At 39.6% G+C, this 21,421-nt stretch overlaps 1 protein-coding gene across 1 annotated transcript in view; it reads right to left on the reverse strand.

The window, feature by feature from the left end:
• Nucleotides 1-21,421, reverse strand: part of ERC2 (ELKS/RAB6-interacting/CAST family member 2) — a 743,450-nt gene that overhangs the window by 399,203 nt on the left and 322,826 nt on the right. The window contains exon 6 of the mRNA XM_059940600.1: nt 13,330-13,497. Within this exon, the coding sequence (XP_059796583.1) occupies nt 13,330-13,497 (168 nt within the window). The remainder of the gene's footprint in view (nt 1-13,329; nt 13,498-21,421) is intronic.

A 21,421-nucleotide genomic window follows, 5' to 3' on the forward strand; every position in this document is an offset into this window, starting at 1 on the left:
TGTAAATTTAAAAATCAATTTTAAGTAATCCTTACAAAGTAATTCAGTTTTCTTTCCAAGCTCTTTGAAAGAGTTGATGGATCCAACATTTAAATTCTGATTTTTAATATAAAATAATAATTACCTGTGCAGCAGCAGTAATGGGCACCTTGTGCATTCAACAATACTCCTTTGAACACCTACTACTATGTTGAGAAGAACTGAGACGGAAAGTCAGCTCATCCTCATTCTAAAGATAGGGAAAATGAGGCAGAGAAATTGTAAGTAACTTGCCTAAGGTTAAAACGTCCTTAAGGTGAGATTCAAAGCCAGGCTTGACACAGTCCATGCTCTTAAAAAACTAATTTTGCTGATGCGTGCATATATGTATATGTGTGTAAAAAAATTTTAAAAACAAAAATAGGGTCATATGGTGGTGAGGGTGTGAGAAAACAGGCATTCTCATTTTCCATACATACGTATTGTAGACAGTTTATTTCACTTAGCAAAATAATGTGAATCTTTCCATGTCATTAAATATTCTTCTATAATGTCATTTCTATTGGCTGAATTTCTATGTAGAAATATACCATCATTTATTTATTTACTCCTCCACTTTATAATATTTTCACTCTTCAGGTAAAATTTTTTTTAAATTAAAGAACCATGCTATGAACAAGGCTGTGACTAAATCTATGCCTACTTCCTTAATTTTTTCTTAGAATGAATTCCTAGGTGAAGAATCAGTAGATGAAGCAGCTTTGGTCTACTACCCCCATATTTGTCTTTCCCCCAGCTACCTGACACTTTATACCTGCCTCTATTTCTTTTCAAAGACCCCTCCCCTGCAAGCTCTAATGAAAAGTGTTGGTAACACAGAACGGCAGCAAAGAATCTTTGCCTCTACTCCTACCTTCCCATCTGGCCACCCTTGTCTATGCCTCCAGCTGGTTCACAAGTTCACAAACATTCATAACTTGGAGAAAGCCTCAGTGTATGTATGTGCTACCCTTTATAGCCTTTTATAAGTCAAAGTGCCACATGCAACCTAAAGAATTTAACTTCATATTTCAATACTAAAGAAATATTCCCACCCCAAGTCAATCAGTGCTATTCATTCGAGCATCCTATTTGCTTAGCTTTGCTTCATTCAGACTTTACTCACAAAAAAGCTACAGAATGCAACAGAAACTTGGGAAGAACTCATCCTTGGAAGCAAGTGACTTACTTTCCGTTGCACCAACAGGAATGTCTGAGGCAAACAGTAAATAAAGCCCCCAAAAGAAGTATACCTTGTTCAGCTCTATTAAATATTTGGAGTATATTTTTTTAAATTCTCAAACTTGCCATGAAGGTTGTTATATGTTAGAATTGCCTTTAGGCTATAATAACTTGTGATCTACCCCAGAGCTTAGCAAACTATAGCCCATGGGCCAAATCTGATCCACTGCCTGTTTTGTAAATAATGTTTTATTGGAACACAGCCATTCCTATTTGTTTACTCATCCTGAATATCACCAGAACTTTGGAGAGATTTGTTTATTCATGCCATTACATTTCAACTTTCCAACTAACACTTATTAAGCACCTACAAGGTGCCAAGCACTGTGCTTGTTACTAGGGATAAGAAGATGAGTAAGACCCAGTGGCTTCCTCGGCTGAGCTCAGGATTTAATGAGGAAACAAACACATAATATCATACTTCAAGAAATCTCAGTTATGCAACCTGAAGTAATACAACCTGAGAAGTGTAATAAAGGTTCATTGCTATGCATACATTTTGAAATCATGCAAATCCCCCTCAAATTATAAAAATTCATCAAAACTTCCATGGTTTCTAAACTGAGCAAAGGCACAGGAAACTGCTTTCATTACAGTTACAAGCGATACCGCTTCAGTGAGCCAACACCCCCTATAAGTATCCTGTGAACTCCACTACTCTCCACTTGCCTCTGGATTTCTGTGAGAGGTTTATTACTACTGAACAGTTATATTAATATGCACTTGTATCAGTTTTCTATTGCTGTGCAACAAAATACCACTAATCCAGTGGCTTAAAATTACATCCATCTATCAGCTCACAATTCTGTAGGTCAGATTTCCAGCACAGTGTGGCTGGGGTCTCTATTCAGGGTATCCTGAGGATGAAATCGGGGTGTTGGTCAGAATAAATATTTGTCTGGAGGCTCTAGAGGGAAGAAAAACACTTCCAATCTTACTCTTGTTATTGGCAAAATTCAGTTTCCTGTGGTCATAGGACTGAGGTACTTGCTTCCTGGCTGTTGTCACTGGGAGTCACTTTCAGCTCCAGGGGATGTCGCATTCCATGCCATGTGGTCCCCTCCATCTTCAAATCAACAGTGGAGAACTTCTCATGCAGCGAATCTCTCTCCTATTTTGAATCTGTGACTTCCCTGACTCTGACCTTAGAATCCAGGTTTAAAGGGCTCATATGATTAGGTCAAGCTTACCCAGATAATCTCTTTCTTAAAGTCATCTGTGCCATATAACATAATCTATGTTAAATCCATCATATTCACAGTCCTGGGCATTATTCAAGGAATATATACCGGAGAGGTGGGAAATCTTGGGGGCCATCTTAGAATTCTACCTACCATAGCACTTTTGTTAAAATTATAAATTACTTTTATAAACTAATTATATTATCCAAGGGCCGAGTACATGTTGGTGCTATTTTTTTCTTTTTTTTAGATAAATTGATCAGATTTTTTTTTAATTAATTAATTTATTTATTTTTGGCTGCCTTGGGTCTTCGTCGCTGCGTGCGGACTTTCTCTAGTTGCAGCGAGCAGGGGCTACTCTTCGTTGCGGTGTGTGGGCTTCTCATAGCAGTGGCTTCTCTTGTTGCGGATCACGAGCTCTAGGCACACAGGCTTCAGTAGTTGTGGCGTGCGGGCTCAGTAGTTGTGGCGCGCAGGCTTAGTAGCTGTGGCTTGCGGAGTCTAGAGAGCAGGCTCAGTAGTTGTGGTGCACGGGCTTAGTTGCTCCGCGGCATGTGGGATCTTCCCAGACCAGGGCTCAAACCCGTGTCCCCTGCATTGGCAAGTGGATTCTTAACCACTGCGCCACCAGGGAAGTCCCCATGTCGCTGCTATTGCTGGTTCTCATAAACCAGCAATCTTAAAAGGATGTAAGTGTGATATAATGCTATGCTGAAGACCCCAAACTGCCATATACCCTGTGCCATTAGTTTAGAATTCAACTTCTGGGAAAACAGTCTGTTTAAAGCAGTTATATCTTTTAGTTTGCAAAAGGTATAGTATAATCAAGTAAGGATAAAGGGGAAAAAAATGGCAACAAGACTGCAATATCAGAACAATATTAAGGTGCCCCTTTCCCACAATAACTGTGGAGTTATGTGCCCCAAGAATGCATCACTTCTAATTTACATTTAGCCTTATGGGAAACTTAAGACACATATTATAAAAGTTTTGAATTATGGACTTCTCTGTACAATATAACATGATAAATGCTAATATAGATATGTGTAAACTCTTCACAGCAAGGTAGAATCCACTGTCAAACACAGGATAAGTAAAAAAGACAGACAGAAAATGTTCCTTCCCACATACCTAAGGTTGATTTAAATTAAATGGCTTGGGGAGTATGTGGGAGGAAAAATGGAACCATCTCCAGAATGAAATCTGTAAAAGCTCAAACACCTCTAATTCCATACCACAAAACAACAACAGCTGGCAGCTGAGACTGACAAATGTGTCAAGATGCCTGTACCCATTAGGGTAGCAGCCACAGTCAGGGCACTCTGGGCATTTTTATTTTAAATCTTCAGGGGTTTTGCAGGTAATTACAAACAAACTTTTTAAAAATCCATCATGCTGAAATTGAGTACAGAATATAAGGTCTTAACCCAGAAGCAAATATTTATTTAAAAGAGAATTTGCCTCCCCTGGCTCAGGATCAGCTCTCTCATTGAATAAGAATCAGTTCTCAGTACGATCTGGCCCTGAACTGCATTTTGAAATAACACAGATAATCACTATTGCCACTAGCAAGTCATAAGGGATTGGAAGAGAACGTTCATAATATGGAAGTCAAAATGACTCCCAAAGCTAATTATAAAATATATTTGATTTCTAGAAGACATAAAGAATAGAAAAACTTCTCTGAAATTTGTTTCCTAAATGGGGCAGGGGAGTGTGGTCCATCTACATTAAATTACTTCTAATTCCACCAAATGCACTGTGCTGCCTCTTCCAGCCAAACCTTTGCAAATACTATTTTTGCCACTTTGACTGGACAACACTTCCTACTCCCTCAGATCCCGGTTTAGTCATCAACTTTTCCAGAAGTCCTCCTTGACCATCCTATTCCCCACAATAGGTGAGGTGGCCCTCCTACATGCACCATGTACCTGGCTGGCATAGCACATATCACACTTTGCCCTGCAATTGCCTGTTCAGTGTTCTTTTCCATGAGTGTGAGCTCCCAAAGGACAGAAACTATACCTTCTCCAATAGCCTCTGTGTCCCCCAGTGCCTGCAGAGCATCCAGACCATTACAGATGCTGAATATGTATTGCTGGATGACTGAATGGTAGGAAGGAAGGGAAGGCAAACTGGCCAGAATAGGGCAATGATGCCCCAGGCCTCAGCTATTACAGGGGAATGGAGAGAAGAAAAAGGAAAAGTGTATCAGAGCCCAGGCTCTGTCACTAATTAGTTCTTTGACCCTAAACAAGTCACTTCATCTCTGAGAACCTCTGTGTCCCGAGTGGGGAAGTAAAAAGGTTGGACTAGGAGGGTTCATCAAGTCTCTTCCAGATTTATGTTCTCTCATATCTTTCTGTCTTCCGGACTGCCCATGCTTTATCAGCATACCCATTTTAACATGTCTTTTAAAGTCAAATAATATTCAGTTGCGTTCAATAGAGTGAGGGGGTAGAAAGATGCAGCTAATTGAGTACAGTGCCTATAGATGCTGACTGAATGCATGAATAAATGAGCAGTCTTCCTAAATCTCTTTAATTGCTCCATCAGAAGGTAAATTTTTTAGCTTTGGTTCTTTTGATAATAAAATGTCATTTCATCAGTGTCATCTCTAAGAGAAAGGCAACCTCAACTCCCTTAGGAAAAAAGCAATTACACAATGGAGGAGGCTGGTGAATTCATTGCTTATCAAAGAAGCTAAGGCTTACCAAGGAAGCCACAATCTCTACTCAAGAGACACAAAGTGACCTTTGAAATACCACTTCATTGGGGCAAAATGATCAGTAGGATCAACTGGTTAAAATCAAGCTGTTTCTTCCCTAGGCCATTGCTAACATTGGGCAAATAATTCCAGATAAGAGTAGCATCCATGAATGCTTGATTGTTTGTCCTGTGGAATTTAATTTGCCCTAGGACCCTTGACATCAACCACATGCCATAATAAAGACACAATGTATTAAATGATGCCAGAGTAAAGATGCTTTTGCTTAGACCCAATGACATACTGCTACCTTACAAACATAGAATACACGCAGAGACTTTATTATACTATAATATAATAAGTTAGCTTTTTCCAATATTTTCTACTGAAGAAGGCAGTTTCAAAAGAAAACGGGCAAATCACAAACGCTAACCTAGACAATACATTTTTTAGTTGCAAATATTTAAGCAACGTAGGTTAACCTGCGATCAGTCAACATGAACAAATGATGTTACCTTATCCCAAATGACTAGACAAAATATATGAAAAATGCATTAAATGTGACTATGGAAATCGTATTTTCAGCCCAAATGGCTGCTAAAATAAAGTGCATTTTTTGTCAGAAAAAAAAAAAAATTAGTCTTAAAGGTATTTTCCAGATGACTGAAATGCTGGCATTTAGCTAAAAAATTTAAACTGGGTGATAACTGATAGGTGACTCATCTCTATTCTGTCTAAATCAGATGTTTTATTTCTATCATATATTCCCTATACTGAAGTTTGACCACCACCCCTCTCCAAGTTAGTTGATTTGATCAGTATGGTCAGATCAGTTTTAATAATTCTAAAAATTTTAATACTTCAAGAGTGCTATATACATACTCTTTATAGATTAATTAATATATGTGAAAATTATAAAAGAGAAAGTAATATTAATAGTTCAATCATACACACACCCACCCACCCACCCAAGATGTTTACCTCTGTAAACTGCCTATAATCATGCCAGAAAAAAGGTGTAGCTAAAAATGTTACAGAGAAATGTCTGTTATACTAAGTAAAAATCACTTTAAGGAATACTATCTCAAGGCAGGGAGCAGAGAGATCCAAGATGAGAAGGGTGGTCCATACACAGGAAGAAAAGGACCCCAATAGACCAGGGTTAGGTCTGGATAGTAATTTGTTTTGGCAGAGGCCAAGGGGCTGTCTCTTGTGCATTGGAGGATGTTTAGCAGCACCCCTGGACTCTACCCACCAGACGCCTGCAGCAGTCCTCCAGCTGTGGCAACCAAAACTACCTCCAGACATTGCCAACTGTTCCTCGGGAGGTTGGGGCTTGTAAAGCGTACCCCAGTTGAGAACCACTGCCTGAGACTCAAAGCCACCTCGGTTGTGGCTCCACCCCTGAGTGCCAGCCCAGTTCTTGGCTTCAGATGTAGAGTGAGCTTGACTACATGGAGGTCTGACCTTGGGTGAACAGCTCCCTGCAAAATGGAATGGCTTCCCAGACCACTTCCTCTCGGACTAAGGGAGGAGTCTACTGAATCATGAGTTCATCTGCCACTAGTCCAGGAAAGATGCTCAGATGTCTCAGATCATCTTCTGAGGTCTCAGTCCTTAAAGCCAACAACCAAAACAAAGTGAAACTACTAAGAGAGCAAAAATGGTGCAATCCTTTGAAAAGGAAGCTGCAAAACAGTCCAATGGCTTAGAATGGTACGTGAAGAATCTCATGGAGGAAAATATAAACATAAACTGAAGGTCACCACAATCTTTCTTTTTTCTAAATACAGACTAACATAAACTTTTAAAAATCCAGATCTGATGTCGTACTTTTTAATTTAACTGTTTTCCTATTTTTCATCACATTATTTAGTAGCTGCATCTCTGCCAGTTTGGTATTAAAAACAGGCATCCTTGTGTATCGATCTCAGGTAAATTGCTCAGACTATAGTTTAGCTAATCCCTAAAAGTTAATGATCCCACTTGTCTCATGAGGGAAGCAGAACCATAAATAGAAAAACACCAGAATAGTGTGGTGGTTAAGAATAGCTCTATCACCTCCCTGCCATGGAACTCTGGGCAAGTCACTCTCTAAACCACAGTCTCCCGTTTTAAAAATAGCGATTATGATTGTACCTACATGCCGTTAGGTTTGTTATAAGGACTCGACCTAAGAATGCAAAGCCCTTAGCACAGTGTCTGGTATATAGTAAGGATTCAATCAATTGTAGATTATCCTTTTGTTATAAAAATTATCATTTGCATGGTCATAATTGGAAATTACCATGGATAATCAGCAATTTCATTGTATCACTCTCATAAAATGCCATGACTCTAACAATCCAGTAAGTTAGAAGTGAGAACTGGAGGAAGAAGCATTCTCTTTGCGGAACAAAACAGTATTTTCTATAAATGCCACATTTTCTTTTTATTAAAAGGGAAAACTAAAGAAGAGTGGCTAAGCTCCCTTACTCAAGGTTTCATCCATTTTTACCTTCCCAGGGTAATGGAACAGAGGCTGGAGGTGTTAGATGCAGGTGCAGCAATAATCATTTCCTTATCTGTGCTTTATTACTCATAGGATGGTTCCATCTTGCAGCCTACACAGAACACACTGTTCTGGGAACAACAAGTGGGTCTGACATTTCACTGGGGCAAATGACTCTTCTCACAGCAAACAATATTCTTGGGCCAGGAGTGGATCTCAAAGTGATTTCTCTTCTCCCAAGTTCTCATTCATTCAGAATTTACTGACATAATTGATTCATCAAATGCATACTGACTGAGGACCATCACCTGCCAAGAATTTTGCAAGGAGCTGGAGGTATCTTGATAATGATGACGGCTGGGGCACTCAAGGAGCTTAGCCCTGGAAGGAAGCCAACATTCATTAACGGGGTGCATAACTTCAAAGTGAGCCAAGAAATGGTTATCTAAGAGTGTAAAACCTCTCCCAGCCTGCAGTGTCAGCAAAGACTTCCTTAAGTGACACAAGAACTGAGTGGAAAGCTCAGATGTAAAGCTTGGAACCACATTTCCCAGATTCCTTTTAGGTAGGGTCTGGTTAGATCCTGCTAATAAGAGGCATTTGTGTGAACTCTGGAGCTCTGTCCCAGGACTCTGAATCTTGACCAACAGCATGATGTAAGGGTGTGGGGCGGGGGAGCGGGAGAGGGGTGAGGGCAGCCATCAGCAGAGAAGACACTTGACCAGACACTCCGGGTTACAAGGTCAGGGCACTGTCTGCTTTCTCTTGGTCTCCTAGAGCTGTCCTGGTTCTTGATCATCCCTAATCTGGTTCTACCAGCCAGATACTGGAGCTCTGGATATTCCTGCAGTAAATTTCCTTTTGCTTAAGGTAGCCAGAATTAGCTTCTGCTCTTTACATCCATCATGTGGTTTGTTTCTGGTAACATGCCACATTATACAAGCCTACCTTCCCAACCAGACTGTCAGCTTCTTGAGGACTGGAGAATGTCTTATTTCTCTTTAAACCTCCAGGGCCTACAGTAGTGACTGACTGACACGTAGGAAATACTAGTAAATGCAAAATGAATATGATTTTTCACATGTTTAAAAAATTAGGAGGTTTGCCAATAATAAATATAAAAGTCCAACTGGATGTTTAACACTGAGAAAGAGCTCAATTGAGTCAAAAAGTCCTCCATACCTTACGTCAATTTTACACTCACGTGGAAATCTCTACGTTCCCTAGCCATCTTCTCAAATTTAACTTTTTAATATAAACTTCATGAAGCAATCCAGTATGCTAATAACCACACTCCTGTAGCATTCTTTCCTCTATTGTCATTCAGAATTTTCACCATCATACCTCCAAATGGGTAGAATAAAACTGCTAAAGGGGCAGGTCCATATATACCATTCCCAGGAGCCAACTACACTCCCCTGTCCCTGCCCTTTCCAACCCACGGGGCAATCTATGAAGCTCAGTAGGCAGCTAGTGAACTTGGCGTACAGAGAAATCACCATCTGTTTTTCTACCCCTAATAAATAAAGTACCTCTGCTCTATAAATTCACATTGCTTGTGGGACTGAGACCTAGAATGAAAATGGAGATAGAATTTTTGTCCAATTTAATGGCTTTAAAAAAAATTTCTTGGGTAGTAAGTTTATGCTGCAAGAATCTATGAGCTACATAACAGTCTGAATTTGATCTGGTTCAAATAATGCTACCATGTTCTAAAATCCTAGGCATTATACACTTTCCAAATGTACAATGTCATCAAGGTTTTATGACATTTACTACAAAAAGTCAATAGTCAGGTAGCACTTCATCAGTGGAAGCTTGAATTCAGGTATGGGAACAGAATGCTACGGCTGTAGCATGAAAACTGTGCTGCTTCTCTGACTTCAGTATCATAGCCACACAGGGATAATCCACTATACAATCTTCATACATGCACCTTTTTGACCCCTACTAAAAGAATTCCATTTCTTGGAATTATGGAGTAGAGCCAGAAACATGGTAGTAGGACCAAATCCATTCTCGATGACTTTTGTTCTCCTACACAAGTTTGATCAGAGATATTATGCCACCTGGGATTCTCTGTTTATTCAATTTCACTTCCTTCCTCAAGTAACAAAATGCTTAGAGCATTATGCCCGTGTCTGCTGCCCAGACATGTGACCTGTGCACATGGCTTATGGAGTACACAAGACTTCTGAGACCCAAGGCTCTGAAGGCAAAGCTGACAGATATGAGGTGCAAGCCTAGCTTGGCCAGGTTAAACATGGCTAGGGAAGGAGCATACCCAGTTCTGCTGGCATCAAAATACAGTGCTGGTTGCCAAAGAGTCTACAAGAAAGAAATATTAAGTAACACTGCACCTCTGACATTGACATGAGTTTATTATTCTTCCATGCCAACACACCCTAGTCCAAAGCTTATGCTGTCCCAGTCCAGGCCTGCCCTAAAACAGCCAATTATGCTGAATGTGGTCAAAACTCTAAGGAGTCCCCAGTCCCAAAGACAGTGTTTCATTAGCCCGTCAGCTTCTGTATTATTTCCACATTCTGAAGTAGTAGTTTCTGAATTGTGTGCATCACTTCTTTAGGAATTATTTCTCTTTCACACTGCAGGTATAATAGCACTCCTGCCCTATCACTATGTTGCCAGTGGTTTTATATCCTCCGCCAAATGTATTGGTAAACACTGAGTGAAAAAAAAAAACTTGAAGCTAAACAACCTCTCCAAATATACATGAAATATTCGCAAATCCATTATCAGCGTGGCTTAAATAAGTGGGATCGTGATCCTGTTGCTCAAAGGAGCCATAATACACAACTGGCTTTGTTCTAGAATTCCCAAACTGATTCCCAAACCTTTGAATCTGGCTGTGAGGGAAAGTTTAAAATTTTGCAAAATACTCACATCAGCAAAAGTGGTCAACTGTCACTTCTGCATTGAAAGGACTTCCCAGGGACTTCCCTGGTGGCGCAGTGGATAAGACTCTGCTCTTCCAATGCAGGGGGGCCTGGGTTTAATCCCTGGTCAAGGAACTAGATCCCACATGCATGCTGCAACTAAGAGTTCGCATGCCACAACTAAGGAGCTCATGTGTCGCAATTAAGGAGCCCTGAAGCCACAATTAAGGAGCCTGCCTGCTGCAACTAAGACCTGGAGCAACCAAATAAATAAATAAATATTTTTTTAAAAAAAGAAAAAAGATAAAAAGAAAGTGCCGTCCCAAAATCTTTACTGAGAAAATTGTTGCCATTTATTCCTCAAGAATGAAGGAGCTTAGACTGGATAAACAAAAAGGTCCTACTGTATAGTACAATCTCCTGGGATAAACCATAATGGAAAAGAATATTTAAAAAAAGAATGTCTCTATGTGTATAACTGAGTAACTTTGCTGTACAGCAGAGATTGGCACACCACTGTAAATCAACTATACTTCAATTAAAAAAAGAAAGAAAGAACGAGAGAGCTTAGTCTCAACTCCTGGTTGTGCAATTGTGATGTTCTTACTTGATTTGCTCTTGCACCTGGTGTCATCATAAACTTGAGGGCCAAAGGAAAAGGAGGCTTATTCTCTTAATTTGCAATAATCATTTTATTCTATACTCCCAAAGACATAAACTTGTATCTAGGTTGTTTGACCTTGGGTAAGCCTACCATAAGCCTCAGCATCGCTGGGGTTAATAACTGTGCTTGCCTCACAGGGTTATATGGTCAAAAGTAAGTAAATAGTGTACGTAATAACCATAGCAGAGTATCTAGCATACAGTGTTCAACATAAGTTAAGTTCAATAAATGCCAGCTTTTGGTATCATTTGCTGGTGGTGATTCTAAATGAAAAGTCTTCTTTTGAATCCTTAGTATATGCTCCAAGAACTGCCACTTTAACTATTTCTCTGTTAGTCCCACCTGCCCTAGACAGTCCTTTGATTCAAAGGGTCCTCAGTCATCTCTTCCCAGCCCTCTTCTAATCACCTGTATCAATTAGCTGGAGCTGTAATGGTGACCAGGGCCTTGTCTGTAAAATCTTAACAGAAATGAATTAATAATATGATCTGGGCCTCCCTGGTGGCGCAGTGGTTGAGAATCTGCCTGCCAGTGCAGGGGATACGGGTTCGAGCCCTGGTCTGGGAAGATCCCACATGCCGCGGAGCGGCTGGGCCCGTGGGCCATAACTGCTGAGCCTGCGCGTCTGGAGCCTGTGCTCCGCAACAAGAGAGGCCGCGACAGTGAGAGGCCCGCGCACCGCGATGAGGAGTAGCCCCCGCTTGCTGCAACTAGAGAAAGCCCTCGCACAGAAACTAAGACCCAACACAGCAAAAATAAATTAAATAAATAAATAAATAAATAAATTTACTTAAAAAAAAAAAATAATAATATGATCTATCAGACCACCAATATCCTGTGAGGATGGAAGCCACTGAGGATGGGGACACGGCTTCATGGGCGTGCAACCTGTGTAGGGTCACAGGGCCCCATACTCAGAAGAGCCCCATGCTTGGTTTAATGCTTTGCTTTACCATCCTGAAATTCTCAATAAAGTCTGAGCAAGGGGTCCCACGTTTTCATTTTCCACTGGGCCCCACAAATTAGGTACCTGGTTGTGACTGGAGAGGTTTGGTCAGAGTGTGATAAGAATTATATTATGTTTTAAAAGAATTACTCCAGCTTGTGTTAAGAACAGCCTGTAGTAAAGGTAAGAGTTGAAGCAGGAAAAACAGGTAGGATGCTGTCAATATAAACAAGGTGAGAGGTGATGGTGGCAAATGACACCAAGAGGAGGGCCGGTTAGATTCCATTTGCCTGCAGCTGCAGCACTGGTGCCCGGCAACATGCCTGTCTACGGCAGTGTCCTGGCCAGCCAGCTCGTGCTTCCCCCCACTGGTTCCTGCCCAGTTTCCATGCTGCCTGCTTGTTAATCTGAGACCCCTGTGTTTCCCAACAGCTTCTTTTTATTAAAAGAGCAGGTGTTGGTTTCTCTTTTTGCCTACACTTTTCCTTAGGGAAGGCAAGGGACCCTATGGTCCCACCAAAATTGTACACAGTAGCAAATAAGAATTCTTAAAAAAAAAAAATCTGGGTGCTGTCCCCAAATCTCATTCCCCTACAACGGAGAAAATGAACTGCTGAAAGCAGGAAAGAAAGAAGAGCCCTAACCAGGTCAAGCATCTTCTGGGTTAAGTCACTGTATTAGAACTTATTATACATTCTCTCACTGATTCCAATTAAGTAATGGGTGTAAACATTACCCCTCTTGCACTAAAATCTGTATGGGTTTGACAGGATAAGAGCTACTAAAGTTTATGTAAATACAAAATGCATCTAAAATACCTTTAAGACCCACAAAACACATTGCTCAATTCTCAGTAAGGAAAAAGGAAAAATTAACTATAAATTTTAGTTTTATATCTAAATTTGTACAATTATCTCTATGTTTAAGATGGTAAATGAAAAAAAAAAAATCATCACTATTTAGTTTCCAGGTAATCAAATAGAAAATTCAACAGGTCATGCTAAAAATGACATAGTACAACCATCAGTAAGTTAAACACCAGTAAATTTAAAGTTTATACTCCCTAATCTAAGATTCTTCCAACAATAATTTCTTCTTTTCCACGTGCTCAAAAGTTTCTCTGAAATGACAAAACATGGATGATATCAATTCTCAACATGAAGGGCTTATGTCAGCTACTCACCTTCTTCTGAAGAACATTGATTTTCCTTTCCTTCACTTCTAACATATCCTTCATGTCTCGAATCTCTCCAGCCAGTGTCCCCTTCTCTTCTGTGAGGTCCTGCAGCTGTTTTGTTTTTTTATTGAGAAAAGATTCTTTCTCTTCTAGTCGTAATCTCAGTGCATCTACCTGAAATCAGGAAAAAGAAAAAGGGTTGTAGTTTTACAGAGAGGTCATCAGTAACCATCAGTCCTGCCCTGGGAGGAGCGTGGGGCAGCAGTATACCTTCTGAGCAGTGTGATCAAACACTGCTCATGGGCACTTCCATGTGTTTTAAAGCCTACCTCTACCTTAAAGTCCTGTTGCATGTGTACCCGAACAGTGATACATTTTTTAAAATATAAGGTTTATATGAAATAAGATATTATAAAATAGTAGTATGTCTCATGTTGTAAAACCAAAGGTTGGGAAACAAAGCACACTAATTCTCTGTGTCTTTGAGAGCCCAGGGAGGGTACAACATGTCTCATGCAGCATCCTCCAGGGATGCTCATGTTCTCCTCAGAGAATACAATGAGCCACGCCACGGATATCTGGGAGAACAAGACTGACACGTTGAGAAACACTCCTAAATTAGAAAAAGACGCGTTGCCAAGAGGAAGTAAATGCTGCTAGAAGAAAATGCTGTGGAAATGACACTCATTCTCCAGCTTATGAAAGACTGCTTTCCAGGGGCTTCCCTGGTGGCGCAGTGGTTGAGAATCTGCCTGCCAATGCAGGGGACACGGGTTCGAGCCCTGGTCTGGGAAGATCCCACATGCCGCGGAGCAACTGGGCCCGTGAACCACAACTACTGAGCCTGAGCGTCTGGAGCCTGTGCTCCGCAACAAGAGAGGCCGCGATAGTGAGAGGCCCGCGCACCACGATGAAGAGTGGCCCCCACTCGCCGCAACTGGAGAAAGCCCTCACACAGAAACAAAGACTCAACACAGCCAAAAATAAAAATAATAAATAAATAATAAATAAAAAATTTAAAAAAAAAGACTGCTTTCCAAATACTAAAGAAAAAAAAAAAAAAAAGACACAGCATACAATAAAATTCCTATTTCTACCTTAGCTCAAAACTTAGATTATTACAATTTCTGCTTTTCAAGTGTCGGTAATAAAATGAGGAAACATAACCTTTATTTTTTAAATGTTAACATTCCAAAAACCATGCGCAAAAAAAGTTTACATGGGTGATGTGGGGCGTGGGGGTGATGGAAGACTTTAATCTTCACCTTCCGTACCAAGAATTGGACAGATAGAAGCTACATCAACATTCAGGAAGTAATGATGCAAGCATGTTATTCAGAGATATCAAAATAACCAGGCATAAAGAGTTTAAACGTGTGGTCTTGAGGAAAAAGAATGGGACAGGGGTGAGCTGGGGGCTGCTGCATCTCATAGCAATTCTTGTTGAACATTTTGCTCATTACACTATCAGCGTAATGAGCTGATAGTAAAATTTGGATGAAAGGGGAAAAAAACAAAAGTTTTTTTAAAAGGATGCAAGAATACTGTAATACGCCAAAATAAATAGATATGTAAATACTATGTCAAAGGCAACTTGGAACAACGGAAAGAGGACACTTCGGTTTAGGCCAGGTTCTGCTTCCATCTTCTACCTGTGAGGATCAGGACAAGTAACTCTCACTTCCCCACACCCAGGCTTCCAGCCTCAGTTTCTTCATTCATAAAACAAAGTGGTAAGAACAGACTGTCTCTAAGTGCCTGACATTTTATGATTTTAAAGACAGAAATCAGTCATAGGCAGAATACATCGGGGAAGGATGATGATATTAGAGATAAAGTTATCCGAGTAGAATCTCCTTTTCTTACCCCCTTCCAAGAAAGGGGTGCCAAAGTTGTGTTTTTAAAGGTCAAAGGTGATGGGGAGGTTGGTGAGGAGTTTTTCTAGTTTCTGTCCCAGAGAGGAGGATGATGCTGGGAGGTCCCAGCAAGGGAAGAAGTGATGACAAGTGCTTGAAGCCCAGTTGGCCGAATGACCCAGACTGCACTATGAGAGAGGATGGACATTCTGTGCTTGCAGAGGGTGTGAACTGCAGATTCTTCAGACATCTGATAGCTGTGCGTCTTCTTACATAATGGCCATAGAGGTCTGGGGCGGGTGGGTGAAGGGGATACTCATGTCCTGGGGATCTCCCCTTTTCTAAGTGAAAATTCACGCCAGTTGCACTAAAGCTTAAACATCGCAGATTCTCAAGTGGCTTATCTTTGTTTAAAGTTATCTTCATCTACCAACCTGGAGTAACATCAATATTTCTCTTCGGGCTTTCCTCTTATCTGGTGGAAAAAATATGATTTTTAGTTTATACATAAAGGATGGCATTTAGTGGGTTCCTTGGAAACTGGTGGAACATGCTGAGCACTCTAGATTACAGCAGTGGTTAGAAGGGGTGACATAGTCAATTGTAGAGATTTGCACACAGGCTGACCAGGATTCAGTGTATATGTGAGAAAAAACTGTGGTCCCATTAGCCCCACATTCTACCTATCAAAGATGAATGGTCTATATCTGGACCGAAGGAAACACCCAATATCCAAAACCATGATATAAATAAATCACAATATGGGAGGTACTGAGTGGTGCTAGAGAGAGTTTAGGAAAAGAGACTCTCTATTGATGAATAATAAGCTTAACATTTGTAGTGCCTTCTGGCTATGTGTGATCTATCAGTGTCCTGCCCCATCTTACTGAGCCCAGAAGAGATAAACAGCAACCTCAGCCATAAGACTATTTCTCCAGGAATAAAATGGAGAGCAAAGATGGTCGTGATCAGCACACTACTCACAACACCCGAACTCTACATGGCAGGAGGGAGTCTGTGCCAGCTAAGGTCTTCTTTTTGGGAATTTATTTTCCATGTGCCTGACAGCATGTTCTTAGCTTCAAAGGAATTTGAATTGTGCCCTTCAGCCACCTTCACTCTATCTTTACAGCTTTGCACAGTCTCCTAGAATCAAGAAATGAAGCTTAAGGGTCTTTTCTTTAAGACAAAACTTTGACCTGAACTGTATCCAATTCTCAACCAACATTAGCCCAGTTTGTAGTAAGCAAGCATGACATCATTTCTAAAGTCAAATTTTAACTTCCAGATGGTGCAAAACCACAAGCAGGCACACAGACCTTCTGATGCACAGAAGTTTAAATACAAGGAAGATCAGGCCAGAAAGAACATAGTCTATTAAAAATTAGAATATGTAGTTCCAAACTGAGTATCAATGAGTAGGATTAAAGTTCCCCTCGCTAATACTCGAACCTCACTCGACAGTGTACATCATTTTTAAAAGAATCAGAAAAGCCCTGAAGTGTAGATTATATTCCAACATCAGGTATAGACATAAAAGTTAAAATGTTTGGGAATATGAAATACCTTTCTCTGCCTCATCACTCAACACCAAATAATTTTAAGGGCCCTTGACTCTCTCTCAAACTTTGGCAGTTGACTCAATAATAAAACTTGGCAAAGCAAAGAGCACCATCATTTCTCAGAAAAAAAAAAGAAAATTAAAACTGTATGATACAGTCAGTGCACAAAGATCCATAGGTTGAATTTCCAATTTTTACATATGACTTAAACACATGGGAACTAGTCACCTAATGTTAAAACTAAGACAATCTTTTCATTTTAGGAGAATTACTCATTGCCTTCTGATCCAGTTGTGTGTGTATTTGTGTGTATATGTGGGTGCATGTGTGTGTATATTTAAAAGCATATAACGTATGAAAATTTAACCTTTTACCTGGCAGTATAAAACATGAAACATTTGTTATCACTTCTGTTCCAGGTAATAACTTGAAAGAAAAGGACCATGGCAATGAAATTGTCAAAAATTGCCAAAATCAGAGTTAAACATTCTCAATCTTCATTGTCATCACCCAGGAATTATAACCAGTTCCAATGGTGAGGTATGTTTCTAGAAGTTCTATATATAAGCCTCCTGACCTTTCTCCCATAAGGTCACATAGGGCCTTCAGAAACGGTTACAATATTGTGACAAAACACGAAGTGCTACCTGATGTGCCATAAATAATTTTTAAAAATCAAATGGTTCATTTCAATCTTAAAATGACTACAGCAACACTTGAGAAAAAAAAAAAAAAAACACTTGAGAGAGAAAAAGGGGTCATTGAAAATTTTCACAGATTGAATACTACTTACTTGACAACACTTCAGGCATTGAATAAACATGCTATCACAAAGAACAAGTTTAAAAGGAAATGAAACTGCAACATACACAAAAGCTCCCAATATAGTTTTATTTCACATTCAAAGTGTCGTTTGTTTGTTTTTCCGAATAGTAGACTTGGGTTAAGGGTATATTTGAATTTGATTCAACTTGCAATCATTCAAATGGGGAGACAGTTTCAAAGTTGGAAGTATGCATAAAGTACATAGCTTCCAAAGACACAAACACTAAAAATAACCTAAAATCTAAAAGTTGCTGTGGTAGAAACCACTACTTCTCACTCACATCCAATTCTCCTTTCCTTCCTGAACACAGGAAAAATTTCCCTTCCCAGCCCCCTTGTGGGAAGATGAGGCCATGTGTTTTATTCATGAAATGTAAGCAGAAGCGACATACATCATTTCCTGTCTATGCCATCCCCACACTCCTTCCCTTCCTCAGAGATCTTAAAGCCAACATTTTCCAGATGGTGGAGCTAGATGATGGCAGAACCTCCATAAACCTGGATCCTCAAGTGACCAAGAGAAGCAGGATCACCCCGAACCTCCTGCCCCCCAATCCCCAACATGGGTTGGACGTAACAGTATGATGTGTTAAACTGCTCATCAATAATTACAATAATTTCCCCTGGTTTTACGAAAAAGTGTGCGCCTTAAAGCTAGAAAGGTCTGTCTTAGAGATTACCATAAACCTAAACGAAATTGGGCCATTGTACTTCCCTCTACTCCTTCCATGTGTGTTAAGACCTCAAAATCTACTTTCCCCTACCCTTTCACTCCGATTCCAAAGAAGGGGGGGAAATGTCAGAGGGCCAAGGCCAGAGCTGAAAGGAAGAAGTAGCAGAACCCTAGGGAGTGAACACAGAGGTTAAAGATCAAGACCTTGGGGAGAAAAGAAAGAGAGATCGAAGAGGAAGAGTCTCCTTAAGCACGTTGGTTTGCACTTCAGTTTGTATCAATATCAACAAGTGGCTCAAGTAGACAACTCTGTTTTGCAAAGTCTCTGCATTGCAAATATATGTGTTCAAGCAACTCATGGCAATGGCCAAGGACTTACCCACAGGCCTTCCAAATGTCGGGAACAAAACTAAGGTGTTATGAGCAAAATGTGGATAATAAGAGTACCTCTTTCACCAAAATGTGGATAATAAGAGTACCTCTTTCACCAAGTTATGTTAAAGATTAAATTAAATAACACATATAATGCACTTAGCACAGTGCCTGGCACCTAGAAGCACTCAATAAATTTTTGCTATTGTTATTATATTTTATTATTCTGCTTTCCACAGTCTCTAACCCAATGATTTATATACTGTAGGAATGCAATAAAGGTTGCTAATCAACAACCCTCAGGAAAAGTGAAGAACCAGCAAGTAAGGTTTTGTGCTCTAACATGTACCAGAGTGTTATAAATGACAGACAATAGAGATTACCATAAACCTGGTAATCTGTCATTTACTTTAAAATATTTCAGCATACACAGTATGATATATGTGTCTATGTGGAGGTGGTGCCTGGGTGGGTGGGTGGATGGGTATATTTCCCAAATGCAAAAAAATTCTCCAGGGGTAGTTAATTAGCCTATGAAAGATTTCAGTTAAAAGCTGAGATGCCAGAGTCAACTACCAAAAGTGCCTCAATATTCTTTATATTTGATGAGTACCTGAAATTTGGTCAATTAACATAATTGATGTGAGGCGTGATTTTTCCTTGGTGAAATGGGCGGTGCTCGAGATGTGTGGATTGGCTAGAAATGTTGCACAGACACTTCCACCCTTCCAGAAACAAGACTGAAGACAGTGTGTCCAATGAAAATATGATGCAGGCCACATATGTAATTTTTCATTTTTTAGCAGCCAAGTTTAAAAAGTAAAAAGAAACAGGTAAAATTAATTTTAATAATATATTTAATTTAGCCCTATATCAAAACCCTAATTTTGATAACACTATATCAAAAATATTACTCTTTTAACATGTAATCAATATTTAAAAATTAATAATATATTTTACATTTTTTGTATTGTCTTCAAAATTCAGCATTTATTTTACACTTTTAGCATATCTCAATTAGAACTAGCCACATTTCAGGTGCTCAATAGTCCCATATGGCTCATGGCTACCATATTGGACCATGCAGGTCTATGATTCTAATAAGCCCCAAAGTTTCAACCCTTAGATTTTGATCTCCCCACATATAGACACTTCCGGAAGGATTTTGGACCAACAGCTAACATGGTTGGCTGAGCCTTGCCACAGGAAATAGTGTCACACTGACCTCTCATGAACCTTTTATGATCTCAAAAGGACAGAGAGCTGGAATTTCAAGGAGCCCTCAGAGAGGCTGTATGACTGATACAACTGGAGGCAGGGTCATGGGCAGGAGTCCTATAGCCTTCCCTTCTTTCACCATCAGAGGCTACTGATCTCTACCAAAGAGAACCACCTAATTGGCTTGGTGATTTAGTTAGCATGATCCTTCTGGAGTCTTGCTGAAAAGAAAAATTCAGAATAATCATTGCTTTTTAAAAGCTCTTTCATACAAATCTCTAATTATAGCAAAAGTTGCCTTTCAGAAAAAAAATGACCTTCAGCAACTGCACCATTAAAAACTAACTTACAGATGAGGGTGTGTCTATCTCTTTCCCTATACTTAGGTTATGTCTTTCTACTCTTTGACTTCTGCAGCTATTTTGATTTCATATTTCTCTTCTCTGTAGGTGCTCTTTTTATCTCCAATAACTAGAATTATTTATTCATTCATTCAACAAATACGAAGACTTGATTTTGTGCCAGGCACTGTCCTAGTTTAGAGATACAGCCTTTTAACAAGACTGTCAGGTCATGACTTACTGAACCATATATTTGTGAAGTTGGAGGTGAGGTAGAGCAAATAAGTATTACGTAAATATTATCAGTAAACATGACTTTTAGGGTAAGAGGAAAGTAATACAAATATAAAATCTAAGAACATATGTAAAAGCCTTGTAAAAAAAAAAACTGGATGAAAAAAGGCTAATATGTGGATATCTGTGTTTATTGGTGAAAATGTATATTGTGTGTTTGGGTACATACAAAATAATAAAATTCATGATTTAGCAAATGTCTATCAGCTATTATAAATTAGACTTGGACTGACACTTTGATATTCATTAAAATGGTTTATTTAACTGACGGCTACTCTTTACTATCCCATCTTAGAACACTAAATGGTCTTTATTGATTTGTTTTTGCTTTGTTTCATTTTGGCTGTGCCACACGGCTTGTGGGATCTTTGTTCCCCGACCAGGAATTGAACTCGTGCCCTCAGCAGTGAAAGCTTGGAGTCCTAACCACTGGACCGCCAGGGAATTCCCTAAATGGTCTTTATTGATCTTTAAATAAGTTGTGCTTTATACACGCTCCTCTGCTTTCAAGATAAATTTATTAAAATCCAAAATTAAGTCGTTAAAAAAGAGCCTTGTAATACTAGTAAGGATGAACACATGGTATGTATTCTTTTTTAAAATATTATTTTCTAGTTTTGTCCATTAAAAAAGCTTAGAAAAAAGCGACCATCTCAGTAACAATGATCACCCACCCCAAATACTGTCTCTTAAAACCATTTCTAACTAAAACAAATCAGTTTCACTGTAGAAATGATTGATTTTAGGTCTGTGGCAAGAAACTGTACACAGTAAGTATAGAATACCTTGTTGAACCAGAAAGCAAGGAATTGTGAAAAAACAATAGTCTTTTTGTTGGGCAAGGATGGGACAATTTGATGCTACTGTATGAACAGACATTGCGGGGGTGGGGGTGGGGGGTATGGAGGCCAGGGACAGGCAGTCAACCAGAGGAGAGACACTGGCTGCCACAACTAG

The sequence above is a fragment of the Balaenoptera ricei genome, chromosome 11, assembly GCF_028023285.1.
Source record: "Balaenoptera ricei isolate mBalRic1 chromosome 11, mBalRic1.hap2, whole genome shotgun sequence".
Taxonomy (NCBI): domain Eukaryota; kingdom Metazoa; phylum Chordata; class Mammalia; order Artiodactyla; family Balaenopteridae; genus Balaenoptera; species Balaenoptera ricei.